Source organism: Plecotus auritus (assembly GCF_963455305.1).
Source record: "Plecotus auritus genome assembly, chromosome: 1".
NCBI classification, from domain to species: domain Eukaryota; kingdom Metazoa; phylum Chordata; class Mammalia; order Chiroptera; family Vespertilionidae; genus Plecotus; species Plecotus auritus.
In genome coordinates this window covers 91,945,149-91,971,792 of record NC_137770.1, presented here as the reverse complement: position 1 = coordinate 91,971,792, position 26,644 = coordinate 91,945,149, and the positions used below count along the sequence as shown (strand labels likewise).

The 26,644-nt window shown below is 39.5% G+C and overlaps 1 protein-coding gene across 7 annotated transcripts in view; it reads left to right on the top strand.

Annotated features, from left to right (window-relative positions):
- Positions 1 to 26,644, top strand: part of HEATR5A (HEAT repeat containing 5A) — a 123,889-nt gene that overhangs the window by 58,823 nt on the left and 38,422 nt on the right. For 5 of the 7 annotated variants that reach the window (XM_080643166.1, XM_080643163.1, XM_080643161.1 and 2 more), the window contains exons 15-23: positions 2,149 to 2,312; positions 2,404 to 2,579; positions 9,825 to 9,930; positions 10,809 to 10,999; positions 11,868 to 12,024; positions 17,069 to 17,258; positions 18,130 to 18,299; positions 20,823 to 20,849; positions 23,459 to 23,597. In XM_080643166.1, the coding sequence (XP_080499292.1) occupies positions 2,149 to 2,312; positions 2,404 to 2,579; positions 9,825 to 9,930; positions 10,809 to 10,999; positions 11,868 to 12,024; positions 17,069 to 17,258; positions 18,130 to 18,299; positions 20,823 to 20,849; positions 23,459 to 23,597 (1,320 nt within the window). The remainder of the gene's footprint in view (positions 1 to 2,148; positions 2,313 to 2,403; positions 2,580 to 9,824; positions 9,931 to 10,808; positions 11,000 to 11,867; positions 12,025 to 17,068; positions 17,259 to 18,129; positions 18,300 to 20,822; positions 20,850 to 23,458; positions 23,598 to 26,644) is intronic. The other 2 variants (XM_080643164.1, XM_080643165.1) reach the window with 1 other exon arrangement.

Genomic DNA, 26,644 nt, shown 5'->3' with positions numbered 1-26,644 from the left:
AGACCAGTTTTTATATATATATATATATATATATATATATACACACACACACACGCACGCACACACGCACGCGCGCACACACACACACACACACACACATACTAGAGGCCCGCCCGGTGCATGAAATTCATGTACTTGGGGGAGGGGGTCCCCACAGCCCGGCCTGCGCCCTCTTGCAGTCCAGGAGCCCTTGGAGGATGTCTGATTGCCGGGGGAGCAGGCCTAAGCCATCAGTCGGACATACTAGCACTGCCGCGGAGGCAGGAGAGGTTCCCGCTACCACTGCTGCACTCGCCATCCGTGAGCCCGGCTTCTGGCTGAGCAGTGCTCCCCCTGTGGGATCGGGCCAAAACTGGCTCTCTGACATTCCCCGAGGGGACGGATTAGGAGAGGGCTCAGGCCAGGTTGAGGGACCCCCCCAGTGCACTGTTGGGCCGGGGAGAGATGCAGGAGGTTGGCCAGCCGGGGAGGGACCGTGGGAGGGCTCCAGGGTGTGTCTGGCCTGTCTCGCTAAGTCCAGATCAGCCAGACCCCAGCAACAAACTAACCTACTGGTCAGAGCGTCTGCCCCCTGTTGGTCAGTGCACATCATAGCGACTAATCGATTGCTCCCTGGTGGTCAGTGCACATCATAGCGACTAATCGATTGCTCCCTGGTGGTCAGTGCATGTCATATCGAGCGGTTGCGTGACCTTAGCATATCATTAGCATATTACACTTTGGTTGAACAGCCGACTGGACACTTAGCATATTAGGCTTTTATTATATAGGGTGTGTGTGTGTGTGTGTGTGTGTGTGTGTGTATGTGTGTGTATACATATATGTGTGTGTATATATATATATATGACAGCCATACCTTGTCTCATGTCTTATAGATAATCACAATGCCACCTGTGCATTAGCTTGGCCCCCAAAACAGACTAAAAAAAAAAAGAATCCTCTCTAGATCTAAGTTCCAAATTATAAAAATAATACAGATGGTGGAGGAATAAATTAAACTGCACTTGGAGTCGGGGGGTTGGGGGACGGGTATAATTAAAATCCAGACTGTAGAAATTTCTACAGAACGGACAATCTAATTTCTTTAGATAAATTACAGGGGGGAGGGAAAAACTTTAAATTGAAAGAAACTTAAGATATATCAACTAACTAGTTCATGTAGATTTACTTAGAACTTGATTCAAACATAAAAGCAAACAAAAACAGGCATTTGAGTCCACTGAAAATTTAAACACTAAATGAATATTTGTTTCGTGGTTTTTAAAATACGATATTATGATCATGAATTATTTAAAATGTCCTTAACTTTAGTGATACACAATGAAATATTTATAGATGAAATTATATTCTTTCTAGGGTTTGCTTCAAAATAATGTGGGAAATAGTGAGATAGTGAAGGAGGGTATAGGTGAAACAAGATTGATCCACTTGGTCAAGATGAATGACAATCATATGCTAGCTGTAGGGAGTTGGGGTGTCATAATACTATTATGTCTGGTTTTGTATCTGTTTGAAATTTTCCATGATAGTAACATATCTAATACTTATAAATATTTTCGAGGCTACCTTTTTTTAAAATATATTTTTATTGATTTCAGAGAGATGAAGGGAGAGGGAGAGGGAGAGAGACAGAAACATCAATGATGAGAGAATTATCAATCGGCTGCCTTCTGCATGCCATCTACTGGGTATTGAGCTGAAACCCAGGCATGTGCCCTGACTGGGAAATGAACCGTCACCTCCTGGTTCATGGGTCCATGCTAAACCACTGAGCCACACCGCCAAGGTGAGGCCATCATTTTTTTAAACAAATATAATTTATCAGCTTTTGTATCTATCTTTTGTATTCTGTTTTTGTACTTTATGTCATTTTATTTAAAATGATGGTAGTATCATAAGGTTTACACACATACATTGTGATGTGTGTCTTTTCAGTATCCAGTCAGCCTTGCAACCAGTAGCGCATAGTTGAGCCATTCGTTTGTAGGGTATTTTTCTAGGATCAGATATATAATCTTTGGCTGTGATGATTAAAGTTAGCCAATGTGTACCATTAAAGTTCCACCTGGGCTTTTTTTAACCCCATACTCTAACCAGTTAAATGCCATTACTATGTTACTAATTGTTCTTTCTCCTCTGACTCAACAGGACACCTCTGTGCTATCCTCAAAGAGCTGGCTGCTGACTTGACTGGCCCTGACACACAGGTGGCAGCATCCACATTTTTACTTCCACCCCTCTGTCATCAGGATGATCTTTTGTTATTAAGTCCTTTGCTACAAGAGACTGACCATAGATTTATTGAGGAACAGGTATGGTCATTTTTCAGTAACCCTTGGGTTCATTCCATGTGTGAACAGTGGTTTTAAAACCTTATATTATATGATTTATTTTTTCTTTTAGCTCCTGCTTAGTAATGGTATTGCTTGTGGAAGTCTTGAGTATGACCCCTATTCTATTTATGAGAAAGATGTAGGGGGAGATTCAGTGCCTAAGCCCCTACCTCCAACACTATCAGTGATTAGCTCTGCAGTCAAGCTCTTTGGAGTTGTATGTGCTCATGTGGGAGAAGCTCAAAGGTAAACCATCTTTAGTAATTCACTTACCCTGAAATAAATAGTTTACTTATTCTGAAATGTAATATTTCCAGACTGGCAATTGGTTCAATGAATGCATAATGTAGACTTGGGTGGGTAAGAAGAATGTTGTCAGAATTTCCCAATAATATAAAAAACTTACAGAGGAAAGTGAGATGCTGTCTCTCTCTTTTTTTCTTTTTTTCTTTTTTTTAATTCTCAGCCAAGAATATTTTTTCCATTGATTTTTTTTTTTTTTGGTTGTTATTGTTCTTGTTTTTCAGAAAGTGCAAGGGAGGGAGGAGGGAGAGAGAGAGAGTGAGAGAGAGGAACATCAACATGGGAGAGACACATCGATTGGTTGCCTCCCCCGGCTGGGAATTGAACTTCAACTTAGATATGTGCCCTTGACCAGGAATCGAACCCATGACCCTTGTGTCTGTGGGCCAACACTCTAACCACTGAGTAAAATCAGCCAGGATGAGTTTCTATCTCTTAGTAATATTTAATAAGTAAGTTAACAATTAAATTAAATGATTGAATTAAACTGACAGTTGATAGAACTATTGTGCATACAATACTTAACCCACAGTTAGCTTTTTATCTACCTGAAAATAGAACTGGAAACTCAGTGACACAAGAACATTGATTTCTCTTCCTGGAAGCAGCCTGAGGTGGCCTTTGAAAATGGCTTACTATTCACTTGACCCAGAAAACTCCACAAAATCATGCATATCAAGAGGTTCAAATTTTCATGTCCACTTGAAGAATACCCGTGAGGGTATGCATGTCTCAAAAACCACCAAGTGTCTGAAGGATGTCACTTTAAAGAAGCAATGTAGGCCATTCTGTCATTGCAATGGTGGAGTTGAAAAGTGTGCCCAGGACAAACAGAGGGTCAGCAGCCCAAAAAGAGTGCTGAGTTTTTGCTGCACATGCTTAAAAATGAAGAGAGTAGTGATGAACTTCAGGGTTCAGATGTAGATTCTCTGTTCGTTGAGCACATCCAGGTGGACAAAGCTCCCAAGATTCAGCACAGAACTTACAGAGCTCAGGGGTGGTTTAACCCACACACGAACTCTCCCTGCCACACTGAGAGGATCCTTCATGAAAAAAGCCGGTTGTTCCTAAACCAGAAAAGGAGTTTGCACAGAAGAAAAAGATATCCCAGAAGAAACTGAACAGAAACAGGGCCCAAGAGTAAATTCAGCATAAAATAAATGCTAATTAAAGTTAAAAAAACAACAACAATGATTTATGAGCTATTGTCACAAGGAAAAACATTGGTTTTCTGCTTAGATTAGGTCTCATAGGCTTTCTTTCCTGGAGGCTTCATGGAGTCATTATGGGTCCAGTGATTAGTCTTCAGTTTGATGGATTTCAGTTCATTCAAAGTGAATTTTGGTTTTGAAAACTCAAAGTTGGATAATGATTTCTCATTGAGAATAACAGCTTCTTAATTGACTGAGGAAATACTATTCTTGGAGATTAAAAAACATTTTTCATATCCACGATCCAGAAAATGCAATTTTTATCTGAGATACTAAAGGAAAGTGAATCTTTCCTGTAGACCAGTGGTCGGCAAACTACGGCTCACGAGCCACATGCGGCTCTTTGGCCCCTTGAGTGTGGCTCTTCCACAAAATACCACGTGCGGGTGCACACGTACAGTGCAATTGAAACTTCGTGGCCCATGCACAGAAGTCGGTTTTCGGCTCTCAAAAGAAATTTCAATCATACTGTTGATATTTGGCTCTGTTGACTAATGAGTTTGCTGACCACTGCTGTAGGCTATGCTGGTCCACAGTTTACAAATTGTTAACTATCATCATTCATATTCTCTCTCTCTTTATATATATACACTGAGTGGCCAGATTATTATGATCTCTGAATGCATAATAATCTGGCCACTCGTGTGTGTGTGTGTGTGTGTGTGTGTGTGTGTGTGTGTGTATTAGAGGCCCGGTGCATGAATTCGTGCATGGGGTCCAGCCAGCCTGGCAAGAGGGAGGGGACATGGGCGGTTGGCCAGCCTGCCTGCTGGTCGAACTCCTGGTCGAGGGGACAATTTGCATATTAGCCTTTTATTATATATAATATACACTGAGTGGCCAGATTATTATACATTCAGAGATCATAATAATCTGGCTGCTCAGTATATAATATAATTTTATCCAGTTATGTCTTCCAGTTAGGTAGGAAATTTGCTTTTGTCTCTTGCTGAAGATGCACAAATATATTTGAGTCTTGTCAACAACACATTTCTGAAACAGGTCTTTCAGTGGATAGAAAAGTGAATAAAATTTATGTTTATTTTTAACAGCTTAATGTCATTTTATTTTTTGATTGAGATGTCTTTTTTAATTTAATAAATCTTTATTGTTCAGATTATTACAATTGTTACTCTTTTTCCCCCCCATAGCTCCCCTCCACCCAGTTCCCATCCCACCCTCTGCCCTTACCTCCCCCCACTGTCCTCATCCATAGGTGTATGATTTTTGTCCAATCTCTTCCCGCACCCCCACACCCCGTATCCCCCGAGAATTGTCAGTCCACTCCCTTTCTATGCCCCTGATTCTATTATATTCACCAGTTTATTCTGTTCTTCAGATTTTTTATTCACTTGATTTTTATATTCACTTGTTGATAGACATGTATTTGTTGTTCATAATTTTTATCTTTACCTTTTTCTTCTTCTTCCTCTTTTTAAAGAATACCTTTCAGCATTTCATATAATACTGGTTTGGTGGTGATGAACTCCTTTAGCTTTTTCTTATCTGTGAATCTCTTTATCTGCCCTTCAATTCTGAATGATAGCTTTGCTGGGTAGAGTACTCTTGGTTGTAGGTTCTTGCTATTCATCACTTTGAATATTTCTTGCCACTCCCGTCTGGCCTGCATAGTTTCTGTTGAGAAATCAGCTGACAATCGTATGGGTGCTCCCTTGTAGGTAATTAACTGTTTTTCTCTTGCTGCTTTTAATATTCTCTCTTTGTCTTTTGCCTTGGCATTTTAAGTATGATGTGTCTTGGTGTGGTCCTCTTTGGATTCCTTTTGTTTGGGGTTCTGTGGGCTTCCTGAACTTGTAAGTCTATTTCTTTCACCAGGTGGGGGAAGTTTTTGGTCATTATTTCTTCAAATAGGTTTTCAGTCTCTCTCTCTCTCTCTTCTTCAGGCACCCCAATAATTCACATGTTGGTACGCTTGAGGTTGTCCCAGAGGCTCCTTACACTATCTTCAAATTTTTGGATTCTTTTTTCTTTTTGCTTTTCCAGCTGAGTGTTTTTTGCTTCTTTGTATTTCACATCTTTGACTTGATTCTTGAGGTCCTCTAGTCTGCTGTTAGGTCTCTGAATAATATTTTTTATTTCAGTCAGTGTATGCTTAATTTCTAGTTGGTCCTTTTTCATATCCTCGAGGGTCTCACTAAATTTATCAGCCTTTTCTAGAAAATTCTTGAAAAACCTTATAACCGTGGTTTTGAACTCTATATCCAGTCGTTTGCTTTCCTCCATTTCTTTCATTTGTGATCTGTTTCTTTGTCTCCGCATTTTGGCTGCTTCCCTGAGTTGGTAGAGTAGCTTTGTGTGGTAGGTGTCCTCTAGGGCACAGTGGCTCAGTTTCCCCAGTTACCTGAGGTGGACACTCTTGGTGCACCCCTTTGTGGACTGTGTGCTCAGCCTTGTTGTAGTTAAGTCTTGATTGTTGTTGGTATCACTGGGAAGAATTGACCTGCAGGCCAATTGGCTGTGAGGATCAGCTGTGTCTACGCTGGGAGAACTTCTGTACTGGAAACACTCTTATGAGACAAGACTTGCAAAATTGCAAAAGCCTCTGTGCTCAGCTTGGATGGGGCGGAGTTTCAGGGCGGAACAGACAGCCTTGGTTTCCCGTCAGCCCTGCCCTATGAGGCCCCTGGGTCTCAGTGTCCCTCGGTAATCGCTGCAAGCACCTCTGAGAGAAAGTCACCCTCAAGTTTCACCCGCTGCCAGACAGTCCAGTTTCTCCCCGAATGAGTCAGGGTTCCCAGAAACTTGCCCGGAACTGGAGTTCAGCGCAGTCGGGAGCTTCTGTCTCCCTTTCACTTAGAAAGCCAGCCGCGCACTCAGCCGCCCATGCATTTAGCATTCAGTCCTCTCTGTGCACATGCGCCTCCAGACCTCTGCCTTCTGCAGCTCCCAAGTCTCAGTGTGCTTTCTCTTTTCCTGACAGTCCAGATCCCCCCCTAATGAGTCTGGTTTCCCAGCGTCTCGCCTGGGACTGGAGTTCAGTGCAGTCAGTAGCTTCCGTCTCCCTCCCGCTTTAGAAAGCCAGACGCGCACTCAGCCGCTTGTACACACAGCCTCCTGTCCTCTCCACGTGTGATTCTCCGTACCTCAGCCTTTTGCAGCTCCTCTGAGTCTCAATGTGCTTTCCTCTTTTCTTCTAGTTGTAGAATTTCCACTCAGCCAGCTTTCCTGTGGTTCTGGATGGTGTCCGTTTTGTCTTTTAGTTGTAGTTTTGATATTGTTGTGCGAGGCAGCAGTTTAGGTGTTTACCTATGCCGCCATCTTGTTTTCTCTGCATGTCATTTTATTTAAAAGGCTGGTAGCATTAAGGTACACACACACACACACACACACACACACACACACACACACACACACTTTGAGGTGTCTTTTCAGAGCTTTAATTTCAAAATGTATTTTTCCCAAATTTACTTGTAGCATATAGCTCCCTGTTTATACTGTGTCTATAAAGTTATGGTTATAAGATATTTAAGACAACATCTAATTATAAATTAATGCTGTGGTACTAAAAGATGAGAGGAAAATCATAGTGGTCTGGGATATTCAAAGATGAATTAGTGGAAAAGATGAGATTAACTAGTCTGTAACTACTATTCTGTATTTTATACAGAATACAGTTAATTTAAAATAGTTCACTTGAATTAATACAGCTAACTACAGTGGATGAAACGGGTGGCCTTGTGGATAAATGACTTAAATTAAGAATGTTCTTAAATGGCTCTACTCCTTTTAGTAAATCTAAGGTAAAAGTAAAAAAGAAAAGAATATAGTTCATACAAGCTTTCTTTTTTTTTTAAATGATTTTGTCATCACTTATCCTCCCTTCTGAAATTAAAAAGCTAATATTAATTTTAACTTTATTTGTGTTCTTATAGTATATAGGAAGTCACAAATATTGATTTATAATAGCATGTATTTTGTTTAGTTATAAAAGTAATACATACTCATAGAAGATTTAGAAAATATAAAAAAATAAAATGGAAATTTAAAAGTTCAACTCATAACCTGGTCGGGTGGCTTAGTTGGTTGGAATGTCACCCTGGGCACCAAAGAGGTTGCAGGTTCGATTCCCTATTAGGGCACATAACTAGGTTGTGGGTTGGTCTGGGCACATATGGGAGGCAACAAATTGATGTGTCTCTCACAGTAGTGTTTCTCACTCTCTCTCTTTCCCTCTTTCTCCTTCCCTTCCACTTTCTGTAAAATCAATGGAAAAGTATTCTCGGGTGAGGATTAACAAAAAAATTTGTAGAATGTCAACGTATTTTATACAGAAAAGAAATATTGATTTTGTGCAAATGTTGTGGTTACTTTTAATGTATTTTTTGCACCTAATTGCAAAGAATGAATTAGTTCATTAACTTGATGATTGTTCCACTTCCGACTGCACATTGCAATCATTTGGACAACTTTCTAAAGTGTAGATTCTGATTTAATAGTATGGTGTACATACTATGTTAAGCATTGAAACTTTTAAATAAAAACACCTTAGGTGATTCGGACGAGCTGCCAAGGTTAAGAACCACTGCTATAAGTGCTTGTAAAATGCTGTAGATTGCGAGTTGATGGAGAGAGAGGAAAAGCATAGTTATAGTTCTCAGTATTAAAATTTTTCACCATTATACACCCTCCCTGAAAGAATAAAGTAAATCAGTATTTTCAAATGTTGTGTCTGCTATTTACTCAGTTAACTATGTATTTTTGTTTCAACTATACTCAAAACTTTGTTTCAGTATCTAATTTCATTACAGTAATTACATGTTTTAATTTATACCACTTAGAAATACCAATTCAGTGTTACTGAATGCTGTTATCTCCATCTTAGTTCCTCAAAAAATTAAAAGTAGAACTACTTTATGACCCAGCAATTCCACTTCTGGTTATTTATCTGAAGAAATCCAAAACACTAATTTGAAAAGGTATATGCACCCCTGTGTTCATCATATAGTATTCCATATGATGTGGAATCTAAAAAGCAAGCAGAACAGAAACAGATTCATAGATACAGAGAACATTTTGACCGTTGCTAGATGGGAGGGGGGTTGGGAATGGGTGGAATGGTTGGAAAAAGTAAAAGGAGAATTTAAAAGTACAAATTGGCAGTTGCAGAATAGTCATGGGAATGTCAAGTACAATATAGCATAGAGAATATAGTCAATAACTATGTATGGTATCAGGTGGGTACGAGACTTACCATTTCATAAGTTATATAATGTTTAACCACTATGCTGTATACCTCTGAAATGAATGCAATATTGAATGTCAACTGTAATTGAAAAAAAAAATTATAAAGGAAAAAAAGTCATCTCCATCTTCCTGAAAATTCAGAATTTTTTTTCTTGTTGATGTTATTTTTTGTTTTGTTTTGTTTTTGAAATCTCTGTTAGGATTTGAGTTTAAAAGATGGGGAAAAACTTAGGGGCTGTCCGTCCTGGATATAGTCAGGAGAAAATGGGAAAAGCATGAGTTAATGTTGTGTTGTATATAATATGATCCCAAGTACATTTTTAAAGTATAGTTGAGAGGCATTAAATATAGATGACATAAGTTGGTGCCACCTTTAAAATGAAGCAATGTGTTTTAATCCAATTAAGTTCTATTATTAAAAACAAAAATTGATGCAAGTAATTTCTGAGCTATCCTTTGTTTAGAAAATAATTGCTGAAATAGCTGGATTTGCCCAGGTAAATCTTCATTAAGTGATGTATCCATTTGTTGTTATTGTTGTTTTCTCACAAAATAATGCTTCTCCCCACTGTCAGAATGACACCTAATTAAAATACTTTTGCATTGGTTATGATATATTTTGCTTTGGTGTGTTCATTTTAGTAATACTAACAAAATAATGCAACAAAACAAATTAGCAGTAGATATTTAGTACTGCCCATTGACTTACTTTATCTTGATTAACAATGCTGTCTTTTCTATTTGCTTTTAAATATTTTGTTTCTGATTTTAGGCTTCTTACATTGGAACAGCTTTTGGATAGTATAAAGCACACAAAAGGAGCTCGTCAACAAGTAGTTCAGTTACATGTCATTTCCTCAGTTTCCAGTTTCTTAAAGGTAATTATATTTTTTAAAAATTCGTGTTTGCTTTATTTTTTTTTTAAGGTATGATTAACTAAGTAGGTTGGAGAAAGGTATTGTTAAAGGGCTATCATTGTTTTTTCCCCTCCCAATTTTTCTTAACCTGATGAAAATGTTTTTTTGTTTTTGTTTTTGTTTTTTTTGTTGTTTTTAAATATATTTTATTGATATTTTACAGAGAGGAAGTGAGAGGGATAGAGAGCTAGAAACATCGATGAGAGAGAAACATCGATCAGCTGCCTCCTGCACACCCCCAACTGGGGATGTGCCCGCAACCAAGGTACATGCCCTTGACCGGAATCGAACCCGGGACCCTTCAGTCCACAGCCCGACGCTCTATCCGCTGAGCCAAACCGGTTTTGGCTGATGAAAATGTTTTGTGATTTATAATTTCCCTTTTACTTTTTCTCCACATAAAACTTGTTAGTCAGATAACCTTGTACTGGAGCCATGCCTTACTCTACTGAGCGTAATAGCCTAGACCAGGGATTGGCAGACTATGGCATATGTTCCAAATCTGGCTCATTGTTAACATTTATAACTTACTGTTTCTAAATAAAATATAATAGGTTTCATTACTTACATATTTTATGGAAAATCCCTTTTAATAGTCTTCTGAACATATGTATATTCTACAGTGATAATTGATCACCACATTGTCTGGAGGTTTAAAATTCTAAAGTACTTTGTCACAAAAATCAAATAATGTTTGTATGTTCAGTGGAGTTTTTATGTTCTGATTTTTTTTAAGTAGTAATCCAAGTATGAACACATTTGGTTAACCAGAACGTATGTTCCAAATTAGGTAAAATTCGCTGCAGTTGTAAGTTTGGGTTGTTCTTTGCATATTTCAGTATGTGGCTGGCTCCAAGGGAAGTTTGGGTCCAGAGGAAATGAGAAGACCTGCCCTAGCATTAGTGACAGGAGCCTTAGAAAGTCCCAACCCCCTCTTGAGATGTGCAGCTGCAGAGGCATGGGCTAGGTTAGCCCAAGTGGTTGACGATGGACCTTTTACTGCTTCATTAGCTCAAGTTAGCTTTGACAAGTAAGTGAATTTCTTATTTAATATTCCTAGGCTAGGTGTCAAAACTGGGTATAGAAGGTTGTTAATACTGCCCTGCCTATTTAAAGGATGTTAAGGTAAATGAGATAATAAATAAGAAAGTGATGAAAAAACAAAATAACTACAAATAAAAGTTTATGGTTAGATTGGTAATATATATAGATACATAAAGTTGCATTAGTAGTGGTGGTAGAAGTGCAGGCAGCACTTTGACCTTCTAGTCTGCTGAATATGTGTTTGATTTGGTTAAGAGTCTAGAGTCAGATTACTAATTTGGTTCAAATCCCAACTCTTCCATTTAATAGTTGGCTACTTTGTAAGAGTTACATTGGCTATCCTATTTGGTTTCCTCATATGTAAAAAGGAATTGATAATAGTATGGATCTCAAGGTTGTTGGGAGGATTAAAGGACTAAATGTAAAGCACTTAAATTAGTGTACAATACATAGAATATTCCTCATATATTAATTTATCCTATTATATTTAATTTTAAAATCAAAGTTCTTGAGTTGAACTCTCTCTGTGGAATTAAAGTATCTCAGCAATGTTTTTGAAATGTAATGTAATAAAGTAACAATGTCCTCCATATAAATTTAGTGTGTGTATATCTCTGAAAGACATTGAAATTGCTTTTACTTAAATAATCTATAATAACGTGAAGGTATTTTTACTTAAAATGCTTTTCTTTGCAAGATACCTATCTGGTTATTTCAGAAATTTTTTATCATTTAACAGTAAAAACATTTCTGAATTTTGGAACTATTCATACAAAAAGTTTTGTGTAGGTGATAGTATCATGCAGTAGTTTTGCTTCAGTGATTATCATACATTTTTATTTCCATAATTACAGACTGAAATCAGCAAGGGACGTGGTTACCAGAACAGGGCATTCATTGGCTTTGGGATCCCTCCATAGGTATTTAGGAGGAATAAGTTCTCAACATTTGAATTCTTGTGTAGGAATCCTATATACTTTGTCTCAGGACAGTACTTCTCCTGATGTGCAGGTAAGAACTCCATGTGATAGCCTCCTTGAAATTCATGATTTGAAAATTATGTTTTTAGTGATCATTAGTAATTTGTAAATAATTCCCCTCTCATAGTAAATATTTTTTAATATATTTTTATTGATTTCAGAGAAGAAGGGAGAGGGAAAGAGAGATAGAAACATTAATGATGTTTCTGCACGCCCCTTACTGGGGATTGAGCCCACAACCTGGGCATGTGCTCTTGACCAGAATCAAACCCGGGACCCTTCAGTCCACAGACTGATGCTCTATCCACTGAGCCAGATGGGCTAGGGCCCTCTCGTAGTAAATATTAAAGGCATTTTAACCATGATGGATTTTTAAAATTTAAATCTCTTTTTCACACTCAGTGTCTAAAGTCAAGTTCAGTATCTTTTCTGAGAATGAATCTGTCTGTCATCTTAATGATAACATCTATTATTTTGGAGAGCTTAATAGGTAACAGACATTGTATTATATTCTTCTAAACATATTAATATATTTTATCTTCACAGTAATCTAGGGTGTATATTCTCATTATACAGAAAGAAAATTGAGGCTTACAGAAACTAAGTAACTCAGGTTAAGATTGCAAGTCATGCCCTGACCAGTTTGGCTCAGTGGATAGAGCACCGGCCTGTGGACTGAGGGGTCCCAGGTTCGATTCCGGTCAAGGGCATGTACCTTGGTTGCAGGCACATCCCCAGTAGGGGGTGTGCAGGAGGCAGCTGATCGATGTTTCTCTCTCATCAATGTTTCTAACCTCTATCCCTCTCCCTCTCTCTCTGTAAAAAATCAATAAAATATATATTTAAAAAAAAAAAAAAAAGAACGCAAGTCATGGACTCCAAATCCATGTTCTTAACCACTTTACCATATTGTTGTACATAGCTTACCCAATTCTGTTGAAATCATCATTTTCCTGATATTTTAATCAAATCTTGAATGATGTTATTCTTCCTGCTCTTTTGCTTCCCTTATCTTGGTTTCCCGTGTCTTTCTTTTTTTTTATTTGAGAGAGAGAGAAGGAGGAAGAGAAAGAGAAACATTGACTTGTTGTTCCATCTATTGATGCATCATTGGTTGCCTCCTGTATGTGCCCTGACCAAGGATCAAATCTGCAACCTTGGCACATCTGGATGACGCTCCAACCAACTGAGCAATCCAGCCAAGGCTCCTGTGTGACTTTATTTACTACTAGAGGCCTGGTGCATGAACTTCGTGCATGGGAGGGGGGTTGTCCCCTCAGCCCAGCCTGCACCCTCTTCAATCCGGGACCTCTCGGGGGATGTCCAACTGCCAGTTTAAGCCCGATTCCCTGGATCGGGAATAAACCGGCAGTTGGACATCCCCCTCACAATCCTGGACCGCTGGCTCCTAATTGCTCACCTGCCTGCCTGCCTGGTCGCCCATAACTGCCCCACCCCACCCCTGCCGGCCTGATCGCCCCTCACTACCTCTGTGTGCTGGCCTGATCGCCCCTAACTGCCCCCCGTGCTGGCCTGGTCGCCCCCAACTGCCCCCCTCTGCCAACCTGGTCATTCCTAACTGGCCTTCCTGCCAGCTGGTCGCCCCCAACTGCCCCCCCGCTGGCCTAGTTGTCCCTCACTGCCCCCCCTGCCAGCCTAATAACCCCCAACTGCAACCCCCCGCCAGCCTGTTTGCCCCTAACTGCCCCCCCCACAGGCCTGGTCGCCCCCAACTGCCCCCCCTGCTGGCCTGGTCGCCCCCAACTGATCCCCGCTGGCCTGGTCACCCCATGCAGCCTGCTGTTCAGTCGTTTGGTCATCCCTCACTAACCCCCCTGCCAGCCTGGTTGCCCCATGCAGCCTGCTGTTCAGTTGTTTGGTCATCACTAACCCCCTGCCAGCCTGATCACCCCATGCAGCCTGCTTGTTCGGTCATTTGGTCATCCTTCACTAACCCTCCTGCTGGCCTGGTCTTAGGCAGCTATCTTGTGAGGGCGTGAGGGTTAATTTGCAAATTACCTCTTTGTTATATAGGACTAGAGGCCTGGTGCATGGATTTGTGCACTAGTGGGGTCCCTCAGCTTGGCCTGCAGGGATCAGGCCACATCTGGCTCTCTGACATCCCCTGAGGGGTCCAGATTTCAAGAGGGCGCAGACCAGGCCAAGGGACCCCACTGGTGCACGAATCCATGCACCAGGCCTCTAGTATGCATATAAGATCTTTGGTTGATCTCTTCCCACCCTCCCCCCGTCCCTCTGAGATTCATCAGTCTGTTCCATGCCTATGGTTTCCGCTCCTGCATTGAGCATCTGCCCCCTGGTGGTTAGTGTGCATCATAGCTACTGGTCGGCAGGTCATTTAGGCTTTTATATATATAGACTAGTGGCCCGGTGCACAAAATTCGTGCACATTAAAAGGGGGACCCAGAGTCAAGTCCCTGCCCACCCACATGTGCCTCAAAATCTCCTGAGACCCAGACCCGGCTGCCCCCCCCCCACATTGGGCTAGATCCAGAACTGGCCAGTCCCACCCTTGTCAAGCCCCGCCAGGCAGGGGACATAGCCACAGGTCCCCTGGCCCAGCGCCAGGACGGGGGGGCGTGGCCTGAGGTCCCCCAGATGGGGCGGGGGGCATGCCTTGAGGTTCCCCGTCAAGCCCCACTGGGTGGGGGACACGGCCTGAGTTCCCCTGACCCAGCACTGGGGGTGCACCTTGAGGTCCCCCTTCAAGCACCACTGGGTGGGGAGCACAGCCTGAGGTCACCTGTCAAACTCCTCAGGTCCCCCAGCCTGGTGCTGGGGCAGGGGGCATGGCCTCAGGTCCCCTGTCAAGCCTCATGAGGGCGGGGGAGGGCATAGCCTCAGGTCCCTGCTGATTGCTCGTTAAGGCTCCTTAAGGGAACTTGGCCTCAGCTGTGGCTGCAGCCATCTTTGTGATGGAGTGATGGTCAATTAGCATATCCCCTCTTTATTAGATAGGATAGTAGCCTCCTACCTGGTCATTTTACTTTTAGGTTCTTTTCAACTCTCCCTAGATATGAAGCCTTTTCCTGAAAGTCTTTCATCTTGCCACTTCCCCACTGAAAAGCTGCAAAACTGTTTATTGCTTCTTAGATCAACTTCTCACTCAAGTTTCATTAGCTGACCTAGGAATCTTCTCTCTTACTACACAAGTACTGGTATTCTCCTATAGATGATCTACCTACTTTTATCGCACACATGTCATTCTCATATCTGCACTTCTGTTTTTCCTGTTGCTCTTCTCCTTATTTCTAACTGACAATCCAAAATTTTAGTATTTTAAGATCCTGTCTAACTACCTTCTTGTCAAACTTCATATCCTTCAGCCACAATAAGCTTTCATTCTTGGAATTACTATATTAATAGTCTCACCACATCATCTAGTACTTAATTAAGTTGAGGTGTTCCATTCTTTCACCCTTCTTTTAGTACAGTACTTTTTGCTTCTATTTATTATATTCCTCTTATTCAAGAATAAGCCTGTTCTGAATGTACATACTTTTATATTGAATACTTTTTGTTGATTAAGTGCTTCTTTCCATGGCTTCCCATATCATCAAATCTGATTATTCTTGATTGCTGCTCTCTCTCGCTTAACAGAATTTCATTTTTATAGCATTTAAAGTACTATACGCTTTTTTATGCATCCATTGATAAAAGCAGTAAAACTTTCTAAGTTGGTTTCCTGAAGGAAGAACTTTTTATATGCTTCTTATTGTGAAAAATTAAAACATAAAAGTTGAGAGTATTTTATAAGGAATCTATTATACCCATTATCCGACTTCAGTGATTATCAGTACATGGCCAGACTCGTTTCATTTAAACCAGAGTTGGCAAGTTTATTCTATAAAGGGTCAGATAGTAAACTATTTAGTCATATAGTCTCTGTCACTGCTCAATTCTGCTATTGTAGCAGGAAAGCAGCCATAAATAATATATAAATGAATGAGCATAATTGTGTTTCTTTTTTTAATATTTTTTTTATTGACTTCAGAAAGGAAGGGGGAGAGAGAGAGAGATAGAAATACAAATGATGAGAGAGAATCATTGATCGGCTGCCTCCTGCATGCCCCCCACTAGGGATTGAGCCCACAACCCAGGCATGTGCCCTTGACTGGAATCAAACCTGGGACCCTTCAGTCCACAGGCCGACACTCTCTCCACTGAGCCAAACCGGCTAGGGCCATAATTGTGTTTCAATAAAACTTTATTTATAAAAACAGGTGGCAGACTAGATTTGGCTTGAGGGCATTTTATTTGTCTGTTTGTTTAATATATAAGTATATATTTATTTTTATATATTTACAAATATATTTATCTTAAAAATATATTTATAAAAGTGCACCTGTCATAGTGTTCATCTCTGTGAATCAAACTGAATACAATGTGTCCAACACCTAGATTAATGAACAGAATATTATCGGTACCCCAAATATTGTCCTCATGTTCTTTTCTAATTACTACCTGTCCTACCAAGGATAACCATTATCCTAATTTGCAACAGCACATACTAGCTTTGCCTGCTTTTATATATTTTATATCAGTGGAGTCATATGGTATGTACTTTTTCATGTCTGGCTTTTTTAACATCGTTTTTGAGAGATTTGTTCATATTATCGCATGTAGTTGTAGATTTTGTTGAATCTTTTAAAAACTTGAATTTTCATTCTCTATATAGATTAATCAATAAACAATTTTCAACAAAACAGATTTAGCTCAATTTGTTAGCTAGTCAAACATTATCTTGGAATTCTTAGTGCTGAGATATATCTAAATATACCATTCTAAATTAGATGATTGTCTCTCAGCTGTTTTTTACTGGGTAGTTAAAGAAAGATTTTCTTAAACTTTTAAAGTTCTTCATTTTAAAATTTTAAATAAATAAATAAATAAATAAAAGTTCTTCATTTCTCTTTCCAAGTTAGAAGTAGCATACAAATACTTTACTTTGCCATTACTTTATCACTTGCTTCAACGAAATAATAATTCATTGTTTTTTATGTTTCTTAATGCTGCTGTAGCATTTTAATTTTTTTTTTTTTCTGTCTTCACAGACCTGGGCACTACACTCTCTGTCATTGATCATTGATTCTGCGGGCCCACTCTATTATATGCATGTGGAACCTACCCTTTCTCTTATTATAATGTTGTTGTTAAATGTGCCTCCTACTCATGCTGAAGTTCACCAAAGTCTCGGTCGTTGTTTGAACGCCCTTATTACTACATTAGGTCCAGAGCTACAAGGTATGCATAGCTGTTTTTTGGATGTTTTACATGAAAATATACATATAAAAATGAGTTCAGTTTCTATGACTGACTCAAATGCTTGTCATTGAAGTGAAGTTTAACAGAATATTCTATTCAGATATATTGGCAAAATGTTGAGAGTTCTCTTGGGAAGACTTTGAATCCTGGATGATGGCATGATAGAAAAATAACATAGAAACCATTATACTTACTTTAAGCTCTACCACTACTTAATTGGGTGACCTTGGGGAAATTCTTACATCTCTGGGCTTTGGTTTTCTCCTCTATCAAGTGAAGAGAAAGTTGTGTTGTTATTGGCATGTAGTAGGTGCTCAGTATTATATATCTTGCTAAATAAATACCATTCAGTCTGATTCTCTTACCTTGAAAAGACAAGGAGTACATATTTAGAAAGATTTGATATGTCCTAAAAATGCTTCTCTTAACAATTAAAATAACAGACATGAAGTAGAATAGTTTAAAGAACTCTTAATCTCTTTTAAGAAATAAATGACTGCATCCGAAAACTCAGATATTCTGATCTGTTCAAGTGCACAATATATGATGTTAATATATATGAAAGCAACTCTCAACTGATACAAGTAGGGCTAAGTTTATTAGCAATTTCTAATTCCGCTTCTCATGAAAATTTGGTATAATCTACAGTCTTAGGTTTTTCTTTACCTAATGATTTGTGTTGCCAAAAACCTTGCAGACTAAGAATAACTAATAAATCTAAAAATCTTTCAGCTGGATTATTCCTGCTTTTGTAGAAGAAATTTACTTCACAAATTCTTAAATTTAAAATTGGAAAAAGAGTAATGATTTTATAGGCCAATTATTAAAAACTTTTCTGCTTTCATTTTAGGTAACAGTACTTCAGTTTCTACCTTAAGGATGTCCTGTCTGTTGGGTTGTGCAGTGATGCAAGATAACCCAGACTGCCTTGTTCAAGCGCAGGCCATCTCTTGCCTTCAGCAGCTTCATATGTTTGCTCCACGACATGTCAACTTGTCTAGCCTGGTCAGCTGCCTCTGTGTGAGTATAAAATTACAAATGAGTTTTTTAGTTTCTTTTATTGGAAACTTAGATTTATTTTAATTATTCTCTAGACCGGGTATACAATAGCTATTTTCCCTCAGTTCTAGTCCTCTTGGGGGAAGTGAGGAGCCAATTTTTATATAATCACATCTTAAATCTCTCATATTGATTTGTTTTTCTCCCAGTAATGTTGAACTTTATGTTTTGAATATTTATTTATTAATCAATAAGCATATATTGTATGGCTTAAATATCCCAGGTACTATATAAATACTATAGGACATGGAAAATTTTGTGCTAACATTTTTTCCCTCTTCTTCTTTCTCTATTCCAAATCATTACATACAAAGTTCTTTCCATCCCAGATGGACACACAACATTTTTCCTTAATATTCTAGCAGCATTTTCATCAATGTCTTGGTTCTACTAATGTGTCTAATGAATTTAGAAGGTGCTTCATAATTGTCAGTGGTTTTAAGATTTACCTTGAGCATCATCAGTTTCTGTCTGGACTTGCCTCAAAAATTGTTACATTTGGAATGAAAACTTTTTCTGCTCCTGCAGTGTTCATAGCACACTCGCATTAGTAAAATGACAGCTGAGAATTATTACTTTACGTAGACAGACCTTTCATTTTCAGGCTTGAGGCAAAATATGCAGCATTTCAGACTTGAAAGAACCTCAAACATTGTTAAAACCAGTGTTCTCAATAAAAAGATAAACTGAGGACCAAAAATTCAAATAATTTGACTAGGCAGTAGTAGCTCTAAGTCTAGGATCCAGGTTCCTGAACTTCTTGTCCAGTCCTCATTTCATTATTTCAGACTGACTTGGTGGTTATGAATAGCTCCTAGCTCTGCCACCTCCTCGTTAGGCGGCTTTAGGGACATCCTCTAACATTTTCCAGGATCAGCTCCCTTGTCTGTAAAACACAACAATCACACAAGATGCCGCCTATAAAAGTGCGTGTCTCAGGCACCTAATAACCAATTATTAAGTAGCAGTTGTTTTTATTTTCTTAATATATACCTTAAACATAGATTATGTTATCTTCATATTGATTTTGATCATCATAATTATGTAAGACTCTTAAAAAGAGGATATGACTGACTTTTCTGGTGGGAACTTTGGTTCCTGGAACCAAACATGTGTTAGAGAAAATAGCACAGGAAAATAGAAAAGCATTTTACCTTCACTTCTCAACGACTTTTCCCCAGGAATATTGCTTTTATATTTAAAGAACCATTGCCAAAACCAATTATTGAAAAATATCCACTGTTTTACAAGTTGGTCTAACTTCCACTCTCCATTCAAATATAGTGATACCGCCATTTTTTTTTTCTTTTTAAATTGTAGTAGGAAATTTCCAGTAATAGCCTTTTTAGTCTTCTTTAACTTGAATTCATTTATTAAATACAGTTCAAACTCATCAAACTCATTATTCTTTTACTAGACAAGAAAAGTTACATACATATAAAGAAGAATAGAGATTATCATCAGATTTTCCTTGTGGATACATTCAGAGCAATTGAGAAAATCAGAAGTAACAATTACAAATCTTATTCGTGTTAGTCATAATATTTAAGCTGTAAAATGATTTTTTCCTTATACAGAAATCATATTAAAAATTGCTGTCACTATAGTATGTTAATTTTGTGTCTTAATATTTTTATTCTAAATTTATTAGATTGAATTTAGTATTATATTTTAGAATATTCTTTGTAGTAGGGAAATAGATTTTGCTTTCCTGTTTTAACAACTTTATGATCAGATTTTCTTTTCTACAAAGAATTTAATTATTTAGCATGAAGTGTTTTCATATTAATTGAAACTCCCTGAATATTCAGAATACCTTTCATCGTTAAGAAAAAATCTTATGGGGGAAAAAGGAAACATATGTAATACTTTTAACAAAGATTTTTTTAAAAAAAAATCTTAGTGTAAAGGACTTTATTCTAACTGCATGCTATTTAACTTCTATTCTGAACTTAACCCTAGCTACACTAGCAATTCTGAGTACTCTCAGTTTTAAAATTTGGCTTCCAAGGGTAAAAAAAAAAAATCTATAATTAACTTGTGATGAGATAAACCATTAACTCTGTCCCTTGCCAGACACCTGTTCATGTGAATGCAATCCAGATCACTCCTGTCACACTCATGTCTACTTGATCTGGTTTTGTTACTACAGCTTAATGAGAGATCAAAAAAAAAAAAACACACCTAATTACACAAATGTACATTTTTAATTATTTTATATTTTATATCTTTGCATCTTGAATTGACTATTTTCAGGATCTTAGCTCAATTCATATGACTATTTTCAGGATCTTAGCTCAATTCATATTTTAAGTGGGAAAATGAAGTATTTATGGCATATTTTTAAAGCTGAAGCTAAACCAGTTTTAATGATAGAGCTCTATCAACATTTGTATTTTAATTCTTAGCTGACTGTTGTCAAAGTCATCCTAGCATTTATCTTTTGGTTTTGTCTTGACTGGTCTGTCATTTGTTTTTGTGCAGGAGATCTTGTTGGATAATTCTGTGTTGGTAGGTCCCTGACCCTCGATTCCTAACTTTTTTGAGGTTTGCAGTGCTGTTTCTTTGTCATGTTTTTGGTTGTAGATGTTTATGTTTTTGTTTTCCTCTGCATTTCTGTTTAAGCTAACCATTAACGCAAAATCCAGTATGTGTAGCATGTTACATGATGTTTATTTAATACCAGTGTAAAAAAATCCTCCCTAACCTTCTCCAGCTGGTATATTCACTCCTTGCACTTAATTTTGCACCATTTTGATTTTATGTATTCATTTCAGAAAAGAATTGTAATTACAGTTTGATTTAATTTCTGTATTTTGCCTGTTTGGTCTGCTTGCCTTAACTCACTCTATTCCTCTTCCCGTTATAAATGCTGGAGAATGACATGGAGATACTAAGCATCCCATTTTGCTTTGTGTGGCAGCCTTCAATCTTTTTTTCTACCAAACAAATAAAGAGTACTTTTAAGCATGCTTTTTCTAAAAAATTATTTGACCAGCCTGAATAATGCTGCATCTGCCTTGTATTACATGCTTGTGAAATTCCAGTTAAAATAACTAGTAGATTCATTAACTTTTCTTTAAAATTGCTTTTCTGTCATTGTTATTAAATATAGCCATAATTTTGGGCATGAACAAACTTAATGTTTTTACCTTTTAACTTCTCTGTTATTCTTCGTACTAGTTTCTAACAACAGAGTTCTTAAACATGACTGGAATGACATTACCTTGGACTTTGTGAATAACATTCCTCTCTTTCCACTTTTGAGTTCATGATATGGCTTGAGGATATAATAGAATATATTTATAAAGCAGTTCCTGTCCATATGTTTCCCTGATGATATATTTACAAACTTTTTCTGTTTTTGGCTTCTGATAAAATTAGGATTTAGCTTTCTTTGCATGTTTCTTCTTATATATCAAAAAGCCAGCTTCCAACACCTACTCTTTTACTCAGAATTACTCTGCCATTTTCAGTAAACTTACCTACTTCAGGCCTTTTTTCCCCCATACACACCAGACCTAAGGATCACTATAAGAATTAAGCCATTATTTCTCAAATTTTACTTGGAAAGTTACTATTATAAGACACATGTATTCGTTGTCTTAAACCATATCAAACTGGTCTTTACTGTCATATTTAAAACAAAATAGATTTCAAAAAAATCTCCACTTTATTCTACTTATGAAATCACTGAGTAAAAATTTGTATTCAGAAACCTTTGATTTTTTTTTACTTTCTCATTTAAGGTATTACCAAGTCATGTAATTTACCATATTATTTATACAACCTATTGAAATTAGCATTGTTTAAACACTTCTAAGTAAAATGAATATGTATTGGGTCTGTCATTCTGAGCAGAAATATTCTATATCTTTAAGATATATACATACCTATGTACATATATGTAGATCCACATACAAGTAGATATACATATTCATACATTTTGCTATCCATTACATTTATCTCTAGAGAGCATTTTTGGTGAATATGTTTTCTGAGTAAAACTTTTTCTGCCTTTATTTGAAAGTGCATTCACTTACCCTGAATAAAATACTATTGATAGAGACTTGCATTAATAATAACTAACCTTCACCTGGCCGGTGTTGCTCAGTGGTTGAGCATCATCCCCTGTACCACCAGGAGGTTGCTGGTTCAATTCCCAGTCTGGGCACATGCCTCATTTGCCGGCTCAATCCCCAGAAGGGGGCAGCCAATCCATGTTGATGTTTCTCATGGATGTTTCTATCTCTCCCTCTCCTCTCTTTCTAAAATCAATAAAAACATTAAAATAATAATAATAACTAATATTTGTTGAGTATTTACTATTTGCCAGGTCTTGTGCTAAACACTTTTGCATGTTTCTTTGTGTTAACTTCACAACATCCTTGTGAGATGAGGATAGTGTTATCTCCATTTTACAAATGAGGAAATTAAGGAACAGAGAGGTTAAATAACTTGCCCAAGGTAGTAAGAGGTGGACCTAGGATTCAAACTGAGACAGTTTGACTCCAGAGCCTCCATTTTAACCAGTATACTATATTGCTTATATAGATTTGTGTAAAGTTTTACTTAGAGAATAATAAAAAATTGTAGTTGCATGAGCACAAATGTATAAACTGCCAATAATTTATTTCTCAATTTTTTATCTCAAAACTATTTTTGCTAATATAAATGTTATGTCTTCTAACATTGTCAAGAGGCTTCTGCTTGGATTTGTTTATGAATATTGAATAATCAAGTACATGTATTACTCCTTAAGTTATTTATAAGTTATATAATAAAAAATACATACTAGAGGGGGGTAAGAGATCAACCAATGGACTTGTATGCATGCATATTAGTATAACCAATGGACACGGACACTGGAGGGTGGGGGCTTGTCTGGGGAGGTGGGAGTGGCTGAGGAGGGGTCAATCGGGGGAAAAGGAGATATATGTAATACTTTAAACAATTAAAAAGAGATACACTAGAATATTTGAATGTCTGTGTATTTCAGTAATAAGTTGCATCCAACCCACTGATGGGCTGGACAGAATGAGGGGTCCAGTGAATATCTTAGACTTACTGAGTGCTAGCAAGAATTTCGGCTCTTTCAGTTCTCAAATGGTATTTTCCAGGTGAATCTTTGCAGTCCCTATTTGTTACTGAGAAGAGCAGTCCTGGCTTGTTTACGTCAGCTTGTGCAGAGAGAGGCAGCTGAAGTTTCAGAACATGCTGTTACGCTTGCTAAGGATATCAGAGAAGAGTTGACTCCAGGTAATTCATTTTATCAACATTATCTCCAGCTCACGTGATTGTTTTCATCTTAAATCTTATGTGTAAACATGAGTTTTTAAAACAAAATTTGAAAGTGAATATATAATATGTCTTAAACCTACTATAAGAGACAATTGCTCACGATATTATCATTTCAACCATTGATGTTACTGGTTTAGAACAGTGGTTCTCAAACTTAGGCCCCCAAACCAGCAACATCCACTTCACCTGGGAACTTGTCAGAAATGCAGACCATTGGTCCCATCCCATATCTGCTAAAGCAAAAATCTGGGAATAGGCCCAGCAATCTGTTTTCTGTGTTTTTATAGTCCCTGTGTTAATGTATACTGAAGTTTGAGAACCATTGGGTTTAGAGCAAGTTTTTTCACAGTAGTCCATTGAAATTGGATTAGCCCTTAAGTAATTTATTATATGTGCCTTTCTCCCCCAAAATCTCATTTAATAAAATTCACCATAGATGAATCTGCTTCAAATGAAAGGATTTTTAGGCCTTTTCTATATTTGAGAAATGAATTAAAGGATTTCTTAGCCAATAAGATTTGTTTTTAAGTGTATATCCCTTTATTTTAAAACTAGTGGCCCGGTGCACAAAATTCGTGCACATTAAAAGGGGATTAATTAGAGGAAATAATTTAATGTTGCTATTTGCCCTTTCTCTATAATAGAAGTGTCAGAGATGAAAGAAAATTAGTAAAATGTATATGAAAACCTTCCTCCTGTCAGAGTCTGAGGCGCACCACAGGACCCAGTGTCAAGTCCCCGCCCACCCACATGCGCCTCAAAATCGCGTGAGACCAGACCCGGCCAGGCCTCCCACCCTCCTCATTGGGCTAGATCCAGACCCGGCCAGTCCCACCCTTGTCAAGCCCCACCGGGCAGGGGATGGAGCCTCAGGTCCCTTGGCCCAGTGCTGGGGCAGGGGGCGTGGCCTGAGGTCCCCCAGCCCAGACCGGGGCGGGGGGCGTGCCTTGAGGTTCCCCATCAAGCCCCGCCAGGTGGGGGACACGGCCTGAGATCCCCTGTCAAGCCCTTCTGGGTGGGGGGCATGGCCTGAGGTCCCCCATCAAGCCCCACCAGGCGGGGGGGCGCAGCCTCAGGTCCCCGGCCTGGCACCGGGTGGGGGGCACAGCCTCATGTCCCCCATCAAGCCCCGCTGGGTGGGGGGCGCGGCCTGAGTCCCCTCAACCCAGCACTGGGGGTGCACCTTGAGGTCCCCTGTCAAGCCCTGCCAGGCAGGGGGGCACAGCCTCAGGTCTCCTGGCCCGGTGCTGGGGCAGGGCGTGCAACCTGAGGTCCCTCAGCCTGGTGCCGGGGCAGGGGGGCAAGGCCTGAGGTCCCCATCAAGGCCTGCCAGCTGGGGGGCGTGGCCTGAGGTTCCCCAGCCTGGTGCCAAGACAGGTGGCCCGGCCTCAGGTCCCCTGTCAAGCCCCACCTAGGTGGGGGGTGCAGTCTGAAGTCCCCCGGCCTGGTGCCAGGGTGAGGGGCGCGGCCTGAAGTCCCCTGTCAAGCCCCACCTGTTGGGGGTGAGGCCTGAGGTCCCTTGGCCCAGCACCAGGACGAGAAGTGCACCTTGAGGTCCCCCGTCAAGCCCTGCAGGGTGGGGGGGTGCAGCCTGAGGTCCCCCGGCCTGGCGCTGGGGCAGGGGGAGCAGCCTGAGGTCCCCTAGCCCAGCACCAGGATGGGAAGCACACCTTGAGGTCCTCTGTCAAGCCCTGCCAGGTGTGGGGCACAGCCTGAGGTCCCCTGTCAAGCCCTGCCAGGTGTGGGACGTGGCCTGAGGTACCCTGTCAAGCCCCACGGGGGCAGGGGAGGGCGTAACCTCAGGTCCCTGCTGATTGCTTGTTAAGGCTCCTTATGGGAACTTGGCCTCAGCTGTGGGTGCAGCCATCTTTGTGACTGAGTGATGGTCAATTAGCATATTCCCTCTTTATTAAATAGGATTAAGTAACCCAAACACACATATAAATCCAAACATCCTACCTCCTACAAAAATAGTAATGATATCATACTTTTATATATATATTATATATATATATATATCCTATATAATAAAAGAGTAATATGCAAATTGACCCTAACAGCAGAACGACCAGTTGCTATGACACTCACTGACCACCAGGGGGCAGATGCTCAATGCAGGAGCTGCCCCCTGGAGGTCAGTGCGCTCCCACAGGGGGAGTTACGCTCAGCCACAAGCTGGGCTGATGGCTGGGAGCGCTGCGGCGGTGGTGGGAACCTTTTCCGCCTCTGCGACAGCGCTAAGGATGTCCGACTGACGGCTTAGTCCCGATCCCCCAGGGAGCGGGCCTAAGCCGGCAGGTAGACATCCCCCAAGAGCCCCCAGGCTGCCAGAGGGATGTCTGACTGTCAGTTTAGGCCCAATCCCCCGGGGAGCAGGCCTAATCCAGCAGGTGGACATCCCCCGAGGGGTCATGAACTGCGAGAGGGCGCAGCCCAGGCTGAGGGACCCCCCCTCCCCAAGTGCATAAATTTTCATGCACCGGGCCGTGTGTGTGTGTGTGTGTGTGTGTGTGTGTGTGTGTGTGTATACACACACACATAGTAGTATATATTATATATTACATATAGTTTCCAAAGTGCTGTCACACTTTTAGGTCTCAGACTTCACAAAGCTTTCCAATATCTAAAGCTCTCAAATCTGTAATGTGTTTTACTCTAATGCTGTGCTTTTTAAATAACAGTTTTATTATTTAAACTTTTGCTCTGGCTTGAGTTAATCAACATTGCTGAACTAGTATGCTAGTAGTCATCAGACAGGTTACACAACTCATTTGAAAACTGTTCTGTAATTACTTAACCTTAATCAGAAATATGTTAATCTCATAACTATGTGAGATATTCTCCCAAGTGACCTTTGATTTATATTCACCATTGAAATTATCTATATCTGTTGCTTTAGGCTTTGATTGTGTCCATATGCTGGTACATGTTCCTAGAATTACTAGAGGCCCGATGCACAAAAATCGTGCAAGAGTAGGCCTTCCTTCTCCCAGGTGCCAGCACTG